Source organism: Amphiura filiformis, chromosome 10 (genome assembly GCF_039555335.1).
Source record: "Amphiura filiformis chromosome 10, Afil_fr2py, whole genome shotgun sequence".
Taxonomy (NCBI): domain Eukaryota; kingdom Metazoa; phylum Echinodermata; class Ophiuroidea; order Amphilepidida; family Amphiuridae; genus Amphiura; species Amphiura filiformis.
Genome location: NC_092637.1, coordinates 30,833,784 through 30,855,297, shown reverse-complemented (window position 1 = coordinate 30,855,297; position 21,514 = coordinate 30,833,784). Strand labels below are relative to the sequence as shown.

At 37.0% G+C, this 21,514-nt stretch overlaps 2 protein-coding genes across 2 annotated transcripts in view; both read left to right on the top strand.

The window, feature by feature from the left end:
- LOC140162730 (gamma-aminobutyric acid type B receptor subunit 2-like) overlaps positions 1–2,043 on the top strand; it is a 55,136-nt gene extending 53,093 nt beyond the window's left edge. Inside the window, exon 18 of the mRNA XM_072186016.1 lies at positions 627–2,043. Coding sequence (XP_072042117.1) covers positions 627–662 — 36 coding nt within the window. The 3' untranslated portion in view covers positions 663–2,043. The remainder of the gene's footprint in view (positions 1–626) is intronic.
- Positions 2,044–16,995: 14,952 nt separating this feature from the next.
- Positions 16,996–19,501, top strand: LOC140162178 (uncharacterized). The gene is made up of 2 exons (XM_072185446.1): positions 16,996–17,445; positions 18,591–19,501. The coding sequence occupies exons 1-2, from the start codon at positions 17,047–17,049 to the stop codon at positions 19,158–19,160; spliced, it is 969 nt and encodes a 322-aa protein (XP_072041547.1). The 5' UTR covers positions 16,996–17,046; the 3' UTR covers positions 19,161–19,501.
- The last annotated feature ends 2,013 nt before the right edge of the window (positions 19,502–21,514 follow it).

The following is a 21,514-nucleotide window of genomic DNA, read 5'->3' as shown; positions in this document are numbered from 1 at the left end:
GCCAATGGTATACCTCTATGCCCTTTTTGCATGGGGGTACAATGGGCCACTTACGAAGGGTATAATGGCTTTTACAGAATGATGTGCGACAAACAAAGAACATCAACTCAGCCACCTTTGTTTCATAACCATTAAGGTATAGGATATTGTTTGTTTTAGCTATAGCCCCCTCTCCCTCTTCAGAAGTATTAAATTTATTTGTACTTGCTCAAGTATATAGCATTTCATGCAAAATTTGTCACACAATTCGATGCGGTTCTTTTTCTATGAACATAAAAACGACCTTAGATGAGGCTATATAGCGCCCATTCCAGTCTTCTATAATATTAATATTAATAGATTTTACAATGTAAAATGAAAAGTCCATATAAAAAGAGAACGGCGTCGAATAGCGTAATACAATTTGCACAAAATGCTAATTGAGCAAATACGTATGCAATGCACTTTCGGGTTGTTTTTTTCGACAATTGGTCCCTGCTTCTTTGCCGCACAACGCATGCGCAGCAATCACCATTACCCAAATCCAACTCCCTGGGTGCATCATTTTCAGTGACCCCGCTTCACTCAAACCACACCCAAGGTTAGGGTTAATTTCTATTGACTAACACAATGTCACTTTTTTTCAGAAAAACAATCGAATACAACAATTGGAAAACCGGTGAATGTTGTGGTAGGGCTCTGACAGTGGCAAGCCGCTAGTTAATAGTCTCCGCCAAGTCCTTCATACATTTGGAACGGTATCAGTGAATATAATATGGGAGCCAGTATGACATGGCGTACATTACGCAAACATTGGCACAGCAATGTATGTGACTCGCCAAAGCACGATAAATACCTGGATGAATGGTACCCACGTAAATATCGAGGCGACACAGGTTGTTAACAACGCGTAATTGTCCATTTTAAAGTGATAACAGGAAGTTAGTGGCATACAAGTTTCCAGTACAAGTAGCTGAATGGAAGTATTATGAAACTTGGTATTGCCAGGGATATTCCTGGTATTGCAAACATCTCAAGGCGAGGATGTCGTACTGTTAAGAATAAATTCAAATGCATCAAACTTGTCTTCAATCAAATAGACACTTCAAAATCGGGAACTGCCTTTCGAGAGGAGCGAGAGCAACCGCTCCTCTACAGCTCTTCTTAAGTTGCATTTGCAAGAGCGATTTATAGCTCCTGTAGATGACTCGTTAAATTCTTTATGCTTTAAATGGCCACAGGTGCAAACAGTTCTTCTAAAGTTCTTCTTGAAGAGATCAGAAGAGCAATTTTCAAATGGCAGTCCCTGAAAGTAGACTTCAGGTTAAGACTGTTCAGCTAACAAAAGGCATCGCAGCTAGACCCACAATCTTGCGCGAAAAACTTGGGATAGTTTGTTTATTTCACGCATCCCCGCTGATCTTTTTCAATGTTGAATCCTGAAAAATGGTAAAAGGTGGTTCCGCTAAATGTCTACAAGCTATGAAACATACCATTAGTGTATGGCGTCTTGTACAATTCATAGTAATTGTCCCGACGATTTTTGCACAAGATTGTAGAGATCTATAGTTTGATCAGCTCGTAATAGGCGGGAAATATTAGGTTTTTACCACTACGCCGAAAAGTAGACTCACGTTAAGAGTAATATTAGTTGACCTCTCTGGTCTATATTTTGTGTGTTAAAGAATTAATAATTCGTGATGCTTTTGGCGAGATGTCATAAGACAATTCACAAAATAAATATTTTGATATTAATCCGCGATGTTATAAGGCCCCGGGTATAAGGCCCACCGATTACGAGATGATAGCAAACTTACAGGGGCCCAGCGTATGGAGTAAAGCTGCTTTCCAAGGATCTTCTAACCAATGCTTGCTCTATCTACAAATAAAACTGAAGAACTTTTAATTATAAGCTAAGGACTGCAGTTGTTATTAAGGACTCCAGTTTTAAAGAATTTGGCATGCCTTCAAAGCCAATCGTGGAAAGGTGTGCATTATGCTAATGAAAGTTGAATTGTAAAATAATGTAAATATTTACTTTTTTGTATGCCGCGTCAGAAAATCATTTTGCAGAAAAAAAACATTTTGTCATTTTATTTGGAACTTGAATATGTCAGTCTATTTTATACAATTGATGATCTCTTGTGTAACAAATATTTCCTGTAAACAGCGCATAGAGGTGCATGGTTTGTTGGTATAGCATCCCAGCAAACACACAACATTTTCGATATCATTCGTAAAAGGTTAGAAAAGGTTGCTAGCAAACGTTTAAATGTCGGGTTATTTAAAGGGTATAAAACGTTTTCATAACATTCAAAAACGTATTTTGATAACATAATGTTATTTAAGTGTTGACAAAATATTTGGCAAAAAATATTTGAAAAAAATATTTTACAATAACAATTTGAAACGATTTAAAAAATATTTTTGTCGTGTGTCTTCATACAAAACGTTTGAAAACATTTTAATGACCATTATATAACCTGACATTTAATGTTATTAAAACGATTTTACCAAAACCAAAAATCCAAAATATAACCCGTTAAAAACGTTTTAAAAACGTGTTGTGTTTGCTGGGATAACTCGTCAACTTTTTGTTTTGACGTCACGTATTTTAAGCTAGTTGAAGTTGATGTCGAGTTTCCCGTCACATTTGCCGAGTGATGAGCTGACATTTAGAGGGCCGTAAAGATGACAGACAGTGGTTTGGATTCCAGAGGAAGGGTTTCTGTAAGAGACACAGCCATCAGGAGAGGACTAACTCAGATTGCGCGCGCGCCAAATAAACTTTTTCCCAGTCTAAACAAAAAGTATTTGTTTGTTGTAAGTGGAGCGGTTTCCGCAAAAATGGGGTTCAGCTATAAAACAATAATATTTAACACCATAGAATATTGAAACTATTATTTTTATTAGTTAAAAATCGAAGTGATGCCTGGGGCGGCTACGGGGTGTCAAAAAAAAAAAGAACCACTAACCGCGTAATGTGGATATCCAACTAGTTTGACCCGTAGGGCTACAAATAAGCACTAATAAGCACAAATAAATACTGATATCCAACAAGCTTAAACTGTAAATTATCCCCTCCCCCCCCCCCCGAAAGAGGGCAGGGCTTGAATAATGAGGGAAATTATGGGGTAAAAGGTTTAAAAAAAATTAGCTGTCACTAATTTTAAATAATGCCCACTATCTATTATTTCAAATCAGGTTCGCTATCTCTTATTGTAAATACGGCTCGTTATCTCTAGTTTTAAATAAGGCCAGCTATCTCTAATCTTAAATGAGACACCCGCTATATCTAATTTTGAAAATGGCCCATTATCTCAAATTTTAAATAAAGGTCTTTCAGATAAGTTCATTTTATATATAAAAGAGCCCTCGAATTTATTGTTTATACAGGTAAAAATATACACAAACAGTGTCCGAACACTTTTAAGTGTTAAAAAACAAAGGGCATTTCCTAAACACACCAAACTTAAATTACAAGATAAAGAAGTCGATAGATAGAGCATTTTGTCTTGCGTATTTTGAGGAGCATAATTGAAAAAGCACGATTAGATGTTGATATAATTTGAGAGATTTAATTGTGTTTGGTTAATGTCACCACGTGTTTTTGACATAAATGAAAACCATACAAATACGTTAAGGAAAACCAAATAATTTACTCACTATTGACGGTTTCGCCTATCATGGTCGACAGGCATCATCAGAATGATGATGGATGATCCTTACTACCGGTAGGACGAATCCCGACTGTAGAGGGTGTATTTACAGCCAGGAGAGGATCATATACGTGACTCAGGTAGTGGGCCCCCTCGCCCCCTCGTCTATATACGCATACAAATATAGGGTGGTGCGTTTAAATGTACACTAGCTGGAAATTGCTTTGTCGCCCTCTGGCATTTGGCCTTCGGCTGTGTTTAGTCAAAGAAAGTTATTTTCTGCATCTTGAAGACTTAAGCTTTCATTCCATACCGAACTCGACTAATTCTGAACGGATTTTCATAATTTTTTCGCTGTCTTTGTGATTGGTGAGGAAAAAGCTCCTTCCGGCCTTAAATTTAAAGGGACAGAACGTAAACAAAGTCACATGATGAGAGGGAAATCTGCCTCCGATGCTGAACTGGATCGTGTTGTTAAGCTTCACAGTGATGGCAATAGCTTGACCGAAGTGGCTAAGATAATGAATCGCAGCCGTAGTTTTGTCTGTAAGGCTTGGGCCAGGAGATTTCATCCAAAACCAAAGGACCGGAAGCGGAAGCGGAAAAGCCGTAAATTCTCCCAAATTTGCTGGAAGGCGAGAGAGGATGGAAAAATAGATGCCAAAAAAGTTATTGAAAACCAGGGAGGTGCCAGTTCCTAAGCAAATGTATAAATGTAAGCATACAAACATTTGACAATAACATTTAGAAGGTTTCCAATGGTGTAAAACACTGTTAATGCTTTGTTTACCAAAAAGTTTAATTGCTAGTGTACATTTAAACGCACCATTTATACGTATGGAATGATTAACATCCATTAAAAACAAATGAGTCTCGTTAAGGGGTAACTACACCCCTGGCCAAATTTTTGCCTATTTTTGCATTTTTCTCAAAAATTATAGCGCATTGGTGACAAGTAAGATATGCATATTATAGGGGCAAGGACTACAACTACTGTACTGAAAATTCAGCAACTCAAAGCAAGTAGTTATTGATTTATTGATCAAATATTGGTTTTCCCTCATTTTTGACTGTAACTCCATATCTGTTGTCTGTGCTGAAATAAAATTTCCAGTGCAGTATTTGTAGTCCTTGCCCCTATAATATACATATCTTACTTGTCCCCAATGCACTATAATTTGAAAGAAAAATGCAAAAATAAGCACAAATCTGCGCAGGGGTGTAGTACCCCCTTAAGCTATGATATAGAAATTAGCGCGCAAATATGAAGCAAAAAAATTGTTGTACTAAACACATAGTGCTCCTCCAAAGTATGCAGAATCATGACATATCGTCGTCCGTATTCCATAGTGGCGTATAGTGGGGCGCCGCGAATAAACAACTTTTCGAGAAAATCGGGTTTGAAGAAATGCCAATTTAAAATCGAGTTGTGTAAATCAGACATTCATTATATTTTGTAAATGATGTGAAATTTCTGTAGTAAACTAAATAGATTTTATTGTTATATATTTTTCAAAAGAAATAAATACATACTATTGCTGGCAAACTGACAATAAAACTATACGTCACTATGGAAAACGAACAAAACGCAATACCCTAACCTTACGTTAACCGTACGCCACCTCGGTCGCCGTGTAATCCCTATGGCGTTACTTTTCGTTCGTATTCCATAGTGGCGTATAGGTCCGATACGCGTACGCCACTATGACATACGATGTTTTTCATTTTGCCGATATTTCATAATTATAAAATGTGTATAAAAAGTGGCGTATGGTCGATACGCCACTATGGAATACGAAAAATTTCACTTTGTAACTATACGCCACATTTAATTAATTAATTACTAATTAATTAGCTAATTATGACTGATGAGACCTAGAAAAATGAAAGAGAACATCATTAAAAACATATGTGCCAATTTTCAAAAAATGACCAAAAATCACTATACGCCACTATGGAATACAGCCGACGATATGTTTTGTTAAAGTACTTTGAATGTTATTCACCTTACACATTTCCAGGGTATGACGTAGAATATTAAACTCGTAGATCGTGTGCAACTGATCATCACCATACGGTCTTTGCGATTATGGTGTACTGAATACACGGATCATAGTAATATTCATGTTACAAATGTGTAATTAATCTTAAAAGCACTATATACTAGCGATAATGATTCAAAACATCTGTTTACGATCGGGTTTTTTTTCTCAGGCAAATCCGGTAGTGATAAACTGCGTGCCTGGTAGTTACAGTTTCGCACTTTCGGGTCACAAAAGTGAACGTGAACTGAGATATTTTGGTTGAAAAGTGTTTGACTTTTTTTCTTAATTTTTAATTATAAACAAAAAAATGTCAAATATTAAAGTAGCCGTAACATAAAATAAAATTGACTGCAGCCTTCATTTTTGGTTTGGGTAATGGAGGGCATATAAATAGTTTATATCGGTGAGTAAACATATTCCATCATACCATATTGAGGCGAGAACGTTTGCTGACAATATTTTATAACCTTTTGCAAATGATGTCGGCAACGATTTCTGTTTGCTGGGATTTGCTATCAACAAGAAAGAAATGAAATCATCCCCATGCACTGTTCAAAGTTATATCATATTAGTAGACAGTAGTACACATGGTATACATCAATCTTTGATATCAGGTGTTCCAAAGATTTACATTTGCAGACATGCTGGTAGCACATCATGGGATGTTTGATTGTATTGATCATGTCGATTATTATTAAATTATCATTATGACATTCAATAAAATGATTGAAGAGAAAACACATAATGCAGGCTATACAACCTCCTCAAAAATTGTGCAAGTGAAAAGCGCCCTCATTGGCAATTACAAAATACTGTTGTGACATGATGCTTACGTAGCTTTCAAATGCCGTTTGTTCTGTTCAATATGCTTGTTTTAATCGTGAGATATTTTTAGTTAACAACGAAGGGATAAAGTCATAATTGTGCCACTTTTACTATAGGGAAGAAGGCTGTACTTGTAAATCAATGATAACATCAAGTTTACCAAGAGTTCCTTCGTGGAATCAAAAGAATGCATCGATTACACAACAATACAAAATCGTTTTTACTGTTTTTACTGTTTTATCATGATACAGGTATTATTATGATTCTTTTTTTCCACTTGAAACAGATTAAAAGATAAATAAATATTTCACATTCTGCTGTAAAATTTAATACAAATACATGTCAAGGATTTCATCATAGTAAATACTGTTCTTTTTGTCACTCAAGACATGTTAAAAGACAAACAAATATTGCACACTCTGTTGTAAAACTAAAATCATGTCAATGAAATATTGCATATCGTATCCGGTTGAAATTTTTCTGAGTAATTGTTACATTTTCATTTCTAATCCTACAAATGAATGTTCTTCTGTTATTTATACTGTATTGGTATTTGGATATAACATTCTATTCAAGTTTCTAAAAAGTGGCACAAACGGGTTTTCATACATTTGCGTTTAGTGAAGCAAATCTCTGCATTGCCGAAACCAAAATGATTGAAACAAACGGTATTTGAATGCTAGGACTGCTCCCTTGATGTTGATGTAAGCATCATGTCACAACAGTACTTTCTATTTGCTAAAGATGGCGCTTTCCACTTGCACAGGTTGTAGAATGAACTAAGTAAGATGCCATGCCCATAGCATTGCAGGGGTATTATAGTCCTAACAATCAATACATTCAGAAAACATTGATTACACGGTGGGAGCACGGTGGCCGAGCGGAACGGGCTAGGACTCATAATCGGAAGGTTGTGGGTTCGAGCCCCGGCGACGCCATCGTGTTGTGCCCTTGAGTAAGGAACTTTATCTCGATTACTCCTCTCCACCCAGGTGTGAAATGGGGCGCTGTTATGAATACTGTCCATTGAGCGCCGCCCAAAGGTATGAGCATGCCTTGGGCATTGTATGGCATCTGACATATTCTAATAACGGCGGAATAAATGTAAAGCGCTTTGGTACGTGTTCACATGTGAAAGGCGCTGTATAAATACCAACATTTATTTACACATTTATAATGTGCTGACCATTATTTGTACTATAATAAACTATACATTGCGAATTAATATAAAATTACTTTAAAATAAAATTCGATGCTTGTTAGGCGAGTTAGACTATGTCATAGAAAACAATATCGATTATTTGAGCCATTGCACTTTTCTTACTCAACATGTACTATGTATGTACACAAGAATATTTTACTTTCTCGAAGACGACCACAAGGTTTCGGGCTCTAGCCTTCAGCAGGGCCATCGTCTTGTTTCATGGACATGATCCTTTACCACTTGTATCTCTGTTCACACAGGTCACCCGGGGTGTTTAAATACATACATACATACATATACAAACGACGCTTAATATAGCGCATTTCCAAAAAAATGGGTGCCGGCATGTACGTGCAAGCATGGAAGAAAGAGATAAGAAGGAACCACAACGAACGCATTCACTTTGTCCACTCCCTTTACCGACATTTAATTGACATTGTTATTCATGAGGATTTACTTTGATCAATACCCCGCGTTAAATAGGTGATTGGTATTGTACTCCATGTATTTGCATGTCTTCTGGAGCGTGTCTGAAGGATGATTTGAACTAATGACCTTCCGTGCAAGCACTCTATAGGATTTTCTCTGGTGACGTGATCATCGGTCATTGATGGCCTACATCTTTTTCTTCCATTTCGCCCAATTTTCCCGAACTTTGATGACTTTTTTCTCAGAGTTGGCAGTCTTTGGCACTGAAACGAGTTAGCTAGTTACGATTATACACATATAAACTATTAAATTAAACAGGTTTCATGTACCGGACTCAACCGGAACATTGTACATTATTTAAGAACATTTTGCATCTATAAAACAAAAAAAAAGTCACCAAAATCTTACCTTATTTGCTAAAGATGAAACTCAGCAAAAAAACGGCCGATTTTGATGACCTTTTTGATGTGTTAAAGGACATTTTCTACACAACACGATCAAGAAAACAGTTTGACTGTAGATCCCAAAACAAAGCTACTATACATGTTCAGAGCATCAGTGAAATTCCATAATCTTACTTCTGGGTAGCGTTTGTTTGTTCTTGGATGGGTTTGTTATAGTTTTTTTCAGTAATGATTTCGCCAAGCATCGATCGCGGTAAATGGATCATACATGAAAGTAAGTACCATTGATAGCTTTTCTTTTCATGCGTCAATAGATAAGCGGATTAAAACTTGGCCGATCGAAGTCGTTGTGGTTCCTTCTCATCTCTTTCTTCCATGGTGCAAGGTTTTGCATTGTTGCGGTGAACTGAAATCTCATTCGCTAACCGGATTGTTCTGACCAGTAACGATCTAGCTAATTTTATTTAAAATACAATTACATAGCGAACCGGGTCTCCTCTAAAATTTGAGATATCGGGCTTATTTTAATAGATTAGAGATAGCGAACCGTATTTAAAATTAGAGATAGTGGGCCTTCTTTGACATCAGAGATAGCGGGCCTTATTTAAAATTAGACATAGTGGGCCTTATCTAAAACTAGAGATAGCGGGCCTTTTATTAAATTATAGGTAGCGAACCTTAGAGATAGCAAACCTTGTTTAAATTAGTGATTGGAGTATGCAACGTGATAGGTTTTTTTAAAGAATTCTTGTTTGAAACCCATGGTTTTACGTGGGAATATATTTCAAATTGCTCCATATGAGAACATGCATGGAAATAGCTGGGACCTTGATGAGATAAATAACATCCACAACCACATGTTAGCTATAGTGCACTGCCACGTATTGAAGATAACATTATGTATCCATTTGCAAAAATATATGGATAGCATTATTGTTATTAATATTGTTTTAATCCTTTTACGCCACCAACACCGCTTAACAGAGACCAACAAGTTGATGCGATCTCCGTACGGAGAGTCTGAAGTGATCACGTCAATTTAACTGAGTGTTTGTTTTCTATCAATCATATTTAAGGTAAGTTGTGTTTTTTACTATAATGAAAGACAGAGATAAAAAGACTAGTTCGCGTCTGAAATTCTGACAACCAAACAGAAAATGCCGTACTGCACAGGTCGTCAACCAATCATGGCGCGCCTTTGCCCTGACGTCAAACGCGATTCAGTCTATTTTTGTTTATCTCTGTCTTTCATTATAAAAGACAATAGAAAATCAGTTTCCTTGGAAAGTGAAATCGATTTTTTTATAGTTGATGAATTCCTCAAAGAAATATTGTAACATGACAATGTAAAAATGACTTTTTCCACAAAATGTTTAGGATGATTCTATCAGATATGTGCCTTTATATTGGAGGTAAAAACAAATAATTGGCAAGTTGATATGCTGTCGGGCAAGTTGTAAAACACTGCAACTGGTTCAAGCTGAAAGAGCGTACTAGTTGATAAGCGCAAGCCATGTATGAACATGCCGTATAATAACGAAACCAACGTGACATATCAGCCAAACGCCAGTTCAACGAATATTTCGATTCACATAAAATTAAAGCACACTATCTCGGGGTCCAACTTAATAGTAGGTCGGGGCCCGAGAACACGTAAAATAGGAAGCTCTAAAACTGATATATTTTCAGATGTGCAATATTTGATTTATCAAATTTATCTACACAAGTTCAACCATGATAAAAATATATTGGAGAAAAATAAAAAATAAATAGGCCTAATATGAAAACAAAGGTGTGCTTGCGTGATGTTTTGAGGTGTTAACCACTCTTGTCTCTTGACACCCCTGTTATCTTGCGCTCATAAATTAAGTTGCTTTTAAGATACGGAGTTGAAGAGGGATGCATAAATAATATCTGAAAATAAAATTTTGTTGTTCCATCGCAAAATGCGTTTTGTACATGTAACCTTTTTATGCGACACTGTGTACATTAAGATGGCGGGTAAGCATCATTAAAATTGTTCTCGTACACTGGTGTGTTGTGCGTCGTTTTTCCGTGTCCTCATCCTTCAAGCCGCGTAATGTATGATTTGCTTCACAGCGACGCCCTCGATTTTTTACTCGGATTTCTACTTTTTGCATAATTATAATGCCCAGTTGTGTATTAAAATACTACGTAAAAGACTAAGCCTGAAGTTCTTTTACAAAAAATATTAACCAATAAATAATAACTGTCATATTATTGTATTAAAATAGCATTAACGCGGCTGTTTACTCTAGATATTGTTTCTTTCCCGAAATTAAGCTTTTTTGGTGAATTTACATAATGTTCACGTAATGTAAAGTAAAAAAAATAAAAACTGCCGCATTACCTTGTGAAAGTGTAAAATGGTGATTTAGGTACACAATAACTCAATAAATACCGCATCTATAGGAAAACATATCGTAAGCTCATCGTAAAAAGCAAGATCGATTCAAGAAATTCTCATTTTTTTTTACATTTTGGTATATTTAATACTTTAGGCATAATTTTGTGCAAATACGCATTTGTGAATTTTAAAAAGTTTATTTCGATGTCTTATATGGTAAATATCTAAAAAATAAGGCCAATGTCAAAAAATTACAAAAACGTTTTTGGAATGGACCCCCCCCCCCTCCCAGATTAACAAAAATAAAAACTTTTTTTTTGTTAGGATGTACCAAAAAATAATTCCCAAAAATCCATTTTTTTGTGATTTTATTTTTCATAATTTTTGAAGAAAAAAAATTCTGGGCGTACACAGCTGCCTTAAATCATCGTCGTAATCGATTTAATGATAAAAACGTGTTATTTCAGTTATCATCACTATCTTGGCATGTAGATTTTTTTATCAAACCTAAATAATAACAAGTTTAAATATCAGACAACAAGGTGAAACTCAGAAAATAGATATTGTCCTTGCTCAAAAGTGTGAAATAGGGTAATTTTTGTCATTTTAGTTTTTTCTAAATTAATAAAAGTATAGAATTTTGGCTTTTACATTTTAAATTGGACATTTGTAATAAAGTCCTAATAGGGCCTACACGTAATGTATTTCTTTTGTATTGCATTGTTTTCAAGGGGCGGTATAAGGAGTATTAATATAAAAATTCATTTCTGAGTGTAAAAAAGTTCATTGCATTATAATATTGCTAATAACTAGTATAAATGTTATTGTTGAAAGAAACATGTTTTTTTAATATGCAAAATACATAATTGCTACCTAATTAGCATATTTATTCAGTTTTTCTAAACTCAAAATGTCATTTTCTGCCAGATGTCGTTTCACGCAGCCTTTCTCAGCAACCATACATGTGATTACTACCAAATTTTGCTGGTATGTGATTGCTGTTGTCATGAAGAGATATTTTGAGTTGCATTTTTTGATGATGACATGATTTTATTAGTCGTTTTATATACCACCTGTACCGTATGTTATAATACTAATATTTGTAATTATATATAATAACTAATGTTTTGCATCTTAAATGCGCAGTCCAAATACACAAACGAACTAATCTTCAAGAAATTAAGCTTTAGATATCGTTATGAATACGGCAGACGGCCGAATCCAGGTTCGTCTTTTGGTAAATTTATTTTACGAATGCATTACATTTGAATTAGAGAACAAGGGATCAATGCTGTACATGATAGAGGGCAGCATATCAATTTTTTAACGGAGACCAGATGATAACAGCATAATAAGTAATCAAAAGAGGGCGGCATACAGGGTTAGTTGACGGTGCATCACAGTACGGTCACCGACGGCAACCGTTAAAAAATCGATATGCTGCCCTCTATAGGTATAGCATTGATCCCTTGTTCTCGAATTCAAATGTAATGCATGTGTAAAATGAATTTACCAAAAGCCGAATCCGGATTCGGCCGTCTGCCGTATTCATAACGATATGTTAGAAGATCACTAAACAGGTAAATCTGGTTAATACTGCTCTGCCTCATGAGGGGGAAGACGAAGAGTCAGAATGCGGATGTTCTAAATGTACCGCTAAAATGCATTGTGTGCAAATTCATTGTTGAGGGCAAGAAATTCACCCACACCACCGCTCACGAATCCTACCCATTACTTCTGAACTGCATTGCAACATGTCATGACTGATATACTAAATCACTTGTAATCCATGCGAAAAACAATATGTTGGTAAGACCACCACATCACTTTACACTCGTTTCAACATCACACGATCCGATGTCAAAATCTACAACACTAACAGAGTGTTAGTCACTGCCTATAGCACACCATTTCAACATCCCTGATCATTTAATCACCGATGCACATTTCATGGCCATCGAAAAAATTCACAAACACCAAGAACACATCATCTTGCACGGGGACTCATTAATTTGGATTAATAAACTCCAAACTCTTGCTCCCAAAGGCATTAATGTGGACATATAACTCTTTCTCCGTTTTTTGTCTTTTCTCCTCACATCTAATTTTTTTTCATTTCCAACCCCTGTTATTCACCATCATAATTCAGTCATCACGCCCTCTCACGCTTTAATCTACATCACCTTGGTAAGTCATTGCTCATCTTTCAGTCACAACTCTTTTTTTTTTTCAAAATGTTCCATTATCTCACATGTTAGTTTCATTTATCATGTTTATGCTCCTTTTAGGGCCTACGGGGTATGAAGCTCGAATGTTTGGACCCCCGGTCCTATTATCTCTGCTTGTTTATTCTGAGAAGATAATCATGTTTATGGTGAGAAAGCGGCTCAAGAATATGTTCTTTGTGCTGATCATGTACGGCATTTGCTGCTTCATATATTATACTCTTACAGGGTTTGATCCAACATCTAATTGTCTTCCTTCCAGAGAAGATAATGACGAGGGTTATTGTGAAAAAGCGGCTCAAGAAGATTTGCTTCATCCTATCAGTCATCATGTTTGTGGCATGTTACTATGGTTACAGGAAGAGACCAATTACACCAGAACCGAGTGGTCGTTTTGATAAGGTGAGGGAGTTGAGATTAAATTGGACTTACCATAGTTACGCGGAGAGCCCAATAGCACCAGAACCGATCGAGAATTATCACAGTGGTCGTTTTGATAAATTGAGATTGAATTTGAGTTCAGTTGTACCAGTAAGTCAATAGTATCTATACACACAAGGATTTGGATTTCTAGGTAAAAATGAGGTCGTAATGTCAAAGTAATGTTGTGGTCGACTTATCCAAAAAAAAGTGTCTTTGTACACGATTATAGGTCCTCTGGTTCAAAACTAAATTTTTCAAGATGGTGCCGGCCACCATCTTGGATTTCTGGGTGAAAATAATGTCGTAATGTCAAACTAATGTCAGAATCGGAATCCTTGTACTCGACATATCCGAAAAAGTGTCTTTGTGCATGATTATAGGTGCTCTGGTTCAAAACTTAGATTTTCAAAATGGTGGCGGCGGCCATTTTGGATTTTGGCCTCTAGCGAAAAATGCCGGGATTTTCGCGAGGGACATGGAGGCTATTTTTTTTCTAAATGGTCCATAGAAGTCGAATCAATCGTCAAACCTTACTAGCCAGAGAGTGGTCACCAAATTGAGGTTTTTGACTTAATTACGCTGTCGGAATAACTACCATATAGCAATAGGTTCAAACAATTTTTGAATATATCACGCTGCACTACAAGCACAGGTTACATTCATAACATGTGTTTGTCTGCAATCATCTATTGAATCCAATACCGATATTTTTTAAAGATATTTATTTTACAGGTGCACAAGTGCGACCGTGCGAGTGATCAGCATGATATGAATATTCTATAGACGAATCCAATTTCACGCATTCCTGCTCCTCAATTTTATACCACTGGAAAACATTGGCTTCATAATGTTTATGTAAAAAAAAATCCTGCAGATTGATTCGTTTAGCAAAAATATCGTGAGATTTGAATTACTTTCTGGTACACCAGAACGAAATTACAATACATTGTCATTGGAGCAGTGTAGTACAAACAATCATGCATAATTCGCAAACGTGGATATCTACTGAAAAATGACAAAAAGGATCACGAAATACTCCTGTAATCTGGAAAGGCTTAAGCAATTAGATAATTGCAATGCTGCGATTTTCTGAAAAACAAAACAAAACAGTCCTTTAAAATGAAATGTTCTAAGAAAATACAACACAATCTTTCGAATTTGCCATTTCTTATCCTTTAAAGAGCGTTTTGACTGACCAACATGACCAAGAATGCAAGTTGCTACGTTTTAACCCATCAACAAAGCCAGACAAACATGTAACATGCAAACGCATAAAGCCATTGAAGGATTCTTGCAAGATAGCAGCCGACTTATTTTTCTCCGAACCTGCAGAAACCTGTTCTTACCAAAAAACGTATAACATATGTGAGGTTATTAAGGTGAGCAATGCGTATGGCTTTTATTATTACAATTTAAAGGTGGGTAGCCTGATTGACAGTCTCATCCCAAACTTTACCCTATCAAAATGCATTTTTAAGTATCAGGTGAAAGCTCATATTTTTCTCATTAACATATTGAAATTCAAATCCAGTAATTTATAATGTATCATTGAGGAATGTTTGATATTCATGCATGGTACGTGTATTCCTTTTAAATCATTGAAGTAACCAAACCTCCTCCGTGGACAGAGTGAAAACGGGTACAATTCTTTAAAAGAGCATATCTTCAAATGTCGTGAGTCGATTGAACTATTTCTTTAGATTTATAAAAGCTAACGAATATAGGTTTCTTTACATACCAAAATATATTGAATGAATTGCGGTACCCTTTTGCGCCAAAATACACCTTATTTATCCAATGTGAACATGGGATCATCGGTTTAAATATATATTTTCCTAGCATATTGAGTTAACACCTCAGCTACTTGGATTTTCACGATAAGATACGAATGGAAAGAAATGATAAAATATTCGTCATTTTTCGTTAGTTATTTTTTTATGTTTTATGCATCTTCCACAGGTCAGTCTCTTATACAAGACATACCCCACACGCTTAATTGTACATTGAATATCCTTGGCAAAGGTACCTCTCTCATCCATAACTGACCGTCGAAAGTTCATTGTAGTTTATGATGCCTGTTACACATTGGAGCTTCGCACTGTATATGATGCTGAAGAGGAACTTTTATGCGCGCGCAATAGAGGAAATAACTTCATGCTTCGGGTTTTATCGCAATTACTCAGTATGAAATGATCTATTAAAATGACTCATATTACTCGTCTTTTGGAAGTTGCAAATTTGCAGGAGATTTGGTACATATTTGCCAAAATTCCAGCATGTTATGTTAAGAGATAGTAATAATTGGTATTTGCTATTTACTTCGATAACAGCAAGGTTTTTGTTTTATTTTCTCCCAATTTTAGGATGCAAAAGCCATGCCATCAGCAAGATGTTCTCATTCGATGTGTAAGAATAGTTCCATTGTCTTAGGTATCATCGATTGGAACCAAGGAATTGTAGAATGGAGTAAGATTCAAAATGCCGCTAAATTGGAGGCCCAAATCCAGAGCCTTGTGGAACAGCCACCAGAGAAACCAAACTTTGGGTTTTGTTTCATCAAGTGCATTGTCGTGGAACAGAAAAAAGTGGTGATTGACAAAAAAGTGAAGAAGGAGTACGTTAACAATAACGCGTCGCAGCTGTTACTATTCCCACCACAAATAGCTACGTCGAACTTGTCGGACGCAAAAGCATATAATGCGGTGAATATCAATCTGATTTGGTTGGATTCACTTTCTCATAGCCATTTTATGCGTTCTATGCCAGCTACGATTAAATCGTTAAAAACTATTCAGAAGCAAGAGACTGGTTATGTGTTTAGCTACAACTTATACCAAGCGTTGAAGTACTATACTCATCCAAATGCGAGAGCGCTATTCTCAGGTGAGGTAAGAAATGAATACGGAAACATCCACAGTGAACTGTTACTGGGAAGATATAAAAGAGGGGGTTATACGACTTCTTGGTCAGACGATTTATGTTGGAAACACACGTGGGGCCTTGCATCGTTACTTGGGACTGATGGTTCGAATTGGACAGAGATTAAAGACGCTATCCCACAAGCTGGTATTGATAGAATTGATATGACATTATCTGCTTGTGAAGCTCTTAATGGACGTTCCTATTTTGATGTTGACAATGAAATATGTTACAACGGAAAATCACAACAATTTTACATCTTTTCGTATTTGGCTGAATTACAAAAACAGTTACAGAAATATGGTATGCCATATTTTCACTATACGGAGACGAACGTCGCGCACGAAGATACCGGTCGGAGGATACAGACTTTTGATGAAGACCTTGCCAATTACTTGCGCTCATTATCAACCCAGGAAAATACGTTAACGGTATTACTTGCGGATCATGGCAATAATTATGGACAACTATTCTCGAAAACATTCGAAGCTGAAGTTGAAATGCACCATCCTATGTTAGTGATACATGCCTCAAAGGACTTGCCTCAAGTTATTGGAGAAGATAAAATGAAGGCATTGGCACTTAATCAGGACCGGCTTGTCAGCATACTAGATCTTCATTACGCTCTCCATACACTAGCTCCAGAGGGCAGTATTGAAGTGTCACCGGAGCATACTCAGTATAATGTTAAACCGATGGGATTGTTTGCACCAATTGATGTCAATAGAACATGTGATTCAATCCCAATAATTGATCTTAATGGATGTATATGTAAAAGAAATGATACTAAATATGTTGCTAATGACACAAGACATATGATGTTGGCAGAATTTGCTTTAGGAGAGATAAACAATGTGATACAAAGTCAGTTTCGAGCTAAACATCCTGATGCGGCGACTGGGTTTGGTTCATGCCAGAGACTGTCAGCAACATGGTTTGACAATGTGCGTGAAACTTCTCAGACGGTAAGATAACCCATGTGAATTGAACTATACAACTAAAAAATATGAAAGTATCAGACTTTCTTTTTTTTTATAAAAGTATCAGACCCATTTCTGTCGTTTAGTCGGGGGGAAAATTACGGCGAGAGAAGCGACCCGACAATATTATTTTTGAGCAGTCGGGGGAATCCAGATCCGTGAACCACATTTTTAAGAACCAGCTAACGCCATTTAGTTTGGGGTTGGTAATCGTTTACTGACCTCGACCATGCTGACCATTGCCAACGTTGGGCCAATGTCTTGCTATCAGGGTTATTTATCATAAAGTAGAATCCCTGGTACACACCGACATCGCCTGGCTAATAATTATTTGGTGCAGCAGAGACACTAAAATGAATACACGGGATCGATACACGTGAATTGCTATGCACGATTTTGATATCAGACGAAAATCTTCGGATACCGGGTTAGAAAATGATGAATATCTCCCGTAAATGATTTCGTCTCAAGAAACCAGATGTGGTCTCATACACTTGAAAATACGTGTTGAACAGATATGATAGTCGTCGGCGTGCGCTTTGGAAATTGGCCGTGCGCTTTGAACTCAAAATCTGACCAAAACTCTATTAATTTTATATTGCGTTGGTCCTATATGGACTACAGCGCGCAGCAGGCTATAGTATAGCTGCACTCAGTCAAGTGGAGGCAGTATGACCATTGACCCCCCATTGACCGCAATGTCGTATACAAGCTTACTCACACAGCGAGAAATCAATTACCCCGGCTATTGTCAGTAGCCTTAGTCAAGTCACTTCGCTAATTATGCATGTCATAAGGTCCGAATAAAATAGCCATGGGTGGCTGTGGATTCAACCTACCATGGCGATTTCTACTATGAAGATATCGGGGCGATGACACTGTGTGGTAGACCTTTATGACAACGCATATATTTTATCAAATAGTTCAATAAACGGATAAACGGATGTGAATACAGACAAACACTTTAGGACAAACTTAAAGTCAAAACGTTTAATGTTATCCGTTGAAAAATTGTCGGCAACGATTTGAAATGCTCTAACTAACTCCTGCTATATTCCTACAAACATATCCGTTGCATTGTTTCATCCTCATTGAATTATATTCACTTTTATTTTTGTACAAAACCACAGGGCGCGGTAAGCACACAACTATCTATTTACGTACCTGCTGGCAAGAATGCGAGTCAAGACGAAGATGTGTTCTGGGTAACCGTATTTGTTTCCGATAATCACAAAATGAATCTGACAGACTACAAGCGCATATCCAGATACGGTCCATACAAAGAATGCGCAGATGACGGCGTTGACATCAAACTTTGCATTTGTTCCTTGATTCGACCAATCAGCAGGCCAGATTACATGACCATCCCATCGTGGCATTCAGGGTTGCCAGATGTATTTCAGCACAACACTACCACTACAGCGTTGGATAACAGCAGCTGCATATACGTATTTCAACGGATAACACAATCGGGTATGACCTTGGAGGCCTCATCGGAGTGCTCAAAGAAATCATATATCTTGGAAGTTGATGCAGATACTCTTGAAAATATTTTCACTTCGTTGCCATTGCCGTATCGTGTAATGCTGAACCCGGGTGATATGGTATTCCTTTTCGTGTTTATTCAAAGTAATCACAAAGCCGAATGGGAAGTGGAATATCAGTGGCGTATCGTGGCCGATCCTACCCCGGGGGGCTAAAGAAAATGTAAATTTTGACGCCCCTTGCAGCAACAGCCCTAAAAAGTAGACCGATTTTTTTTCAACCAGGATGGCTCTAGAAAATCTAAAAAGTGGGGGTGGGGTGGGGTGGCTGCTAAAATTTATTTTCACCATCTTTTTAAATTAAACAATTAGAGGTGTTACACCCCTAATTATCCACACCAATTTCAGTTGTGGCCCTCTAAGCAACAAAACTGGTCTAGTTACGCGTATATACGTTTTCCATAAAATGCATCCCCTTTTCATTAATAATTCGTTTTGTCGCCCCTTCTGTACCGACTCTTTTTCTTTAACAATTCTTCTTGCTGTCCCTTCATTATCAACCTTCCTTCTTTTTGGGCGTCCCTGCTTTGACCCCGGGGTTTCGCGCCCCCAAAAGCCCTCCGCCCATCCAAAAAAAAAAACCGCGAATGAATATCATGCGCGTATATTGAAGGAGGAGGCTTTGGGCGGAGAGCAAAAAAAAAAGCAGGGGCAGCAAAAGGAAGCGGCAGAAAATGATGGTGCGGCAAAATAATTATTAAAGAAAAAAGGGCGAACAATTGTCAAAAGTGATTAAGAATTACAAATGGAATTTTAGGATGCTAGCGCCTATTATCCTCTTTTTTCTTTCTTTTTTTTAATTTTTATTTTTGCTTTTTTTTTTTTTTGCTTTTAACTTTTTCAAACCATCGGGGAAAAATTGGGTCAACCTTTTCGGAGTGTTGAGGGCGGCGCAATTTCACCTTTCTCCAGCCCTCCAACCCTCCCCTCCCGGATAGGAGCGTCCTGGGTACGCCACTATAAATTCTGTTCCGTATTAATCCCAATCAATTGAGTTTATTCATCATTCAGAGTAATAATTACTTCCGGCAATCTCCTCACACATTCCTTTTTACGTTTTTTCGCCTCAAGCTTCCATCAAGATCTTCTGCGCGTCATGATGCCCGACAATCAATCTGCCAACGTGAGGGTAAATCCTCACACAGTTTCATTGTATTCACCGCACACAGTGTCATCGCCCCGATATCTTCATGGCAGAAATCGCCATGGTAGGTTGAATCCACAGCCACGCATGGCCATTTTGTTCCGACCTTTGAGACACATAATGAGGGACATCGGACTAAGGCTACTGACAATAGCCTGGTAACTGACCTCTCTGTGTGTGAGTGAGCATGTATACGCCATTGATGAGGTCAATGGTCATATGCTTTTAGTCTGCTTGCACGAGTGAGTGCAGCTAGCCTACGCTTCGCTATAGTTCGGCACATATAAAATAAAGATTTATCGTGTGAATATCAAATCATGCAGGAATGCATTTTGGTGCGGGAAGATAAATCTGCCACATGGTCACTCTTCTTCCGAATCACCAGCTGCATTTCTAACCAGGCCTTTAGGCCATAATGTGTGTAAATTTATTGTTTGTACATTAAAAGAAAAAGATATCAAACGAGATGTAAAAGCTTTTATATTACAGTTTGATCAGGTCGTAATCGGCGGGAATTGTTAGACTTTTACTACTACGCCAAAATATAGACCCACGTTAAGAGTGCAATAGTTCATCTGTCTGGTCTATATTATCCGTTTTAAAGAATGTAGACAAAATTATAGGAATTTAACTAATTCGTGATGCTTCCTGGGAGATGTCACAAGACAATTCTTGAAATAAAATATATAGATATTGATCCACGATGCTATCAGGCCCGCCGATTACGAGCTGATCAAACTATAAGAAGTGTATCATCAAACCAAACAAAGAAGAAGAAGAGGAAATTTTCCACTTGCTAATTTAAAACCAAGAATTTTAATTAATACTTAAAAGTATTTAGGATGCATGCAAGGTTCTCATGAAGCTATTTGTCTGACTTCTGCTCATATAGTTACCTTACAGCCGATTTACCTGGCACAACTATAAACAAGCTCAGAATAAGCTACACAATAACAAGCTTACTCAAAATACCTTAAATTATATTAGCTGAAGAATACATTGCAATTCCCCCTCCTCCCGAGAAATTTCATAAAAAAGTAGGTCCACCAAGGAGTGACACCGAGACCGAGAGAAAGGCGCATAAACTGCAAAAACAATGATATCGGTATGTATAATGTCTCGACTATGCCATGGAACAACCTCCCAAGTTCGTTTCAGACTGGAACGTGTGTAAGTCAAGCGCTTTTCCTTACAATTATAAAACAAGTGATTTGAATTATACTCGTAAAATGCAAGTTTGAAAGAAGGTATTTTACATATTTCGCTTATTTTATTACATTAAATTTATTATGAAGAGCTGTGTATCGCCTTTAAAATATTTCACATTCTTAAACACTTGAGAACGTTCCTGCAATTTTATTGGTTC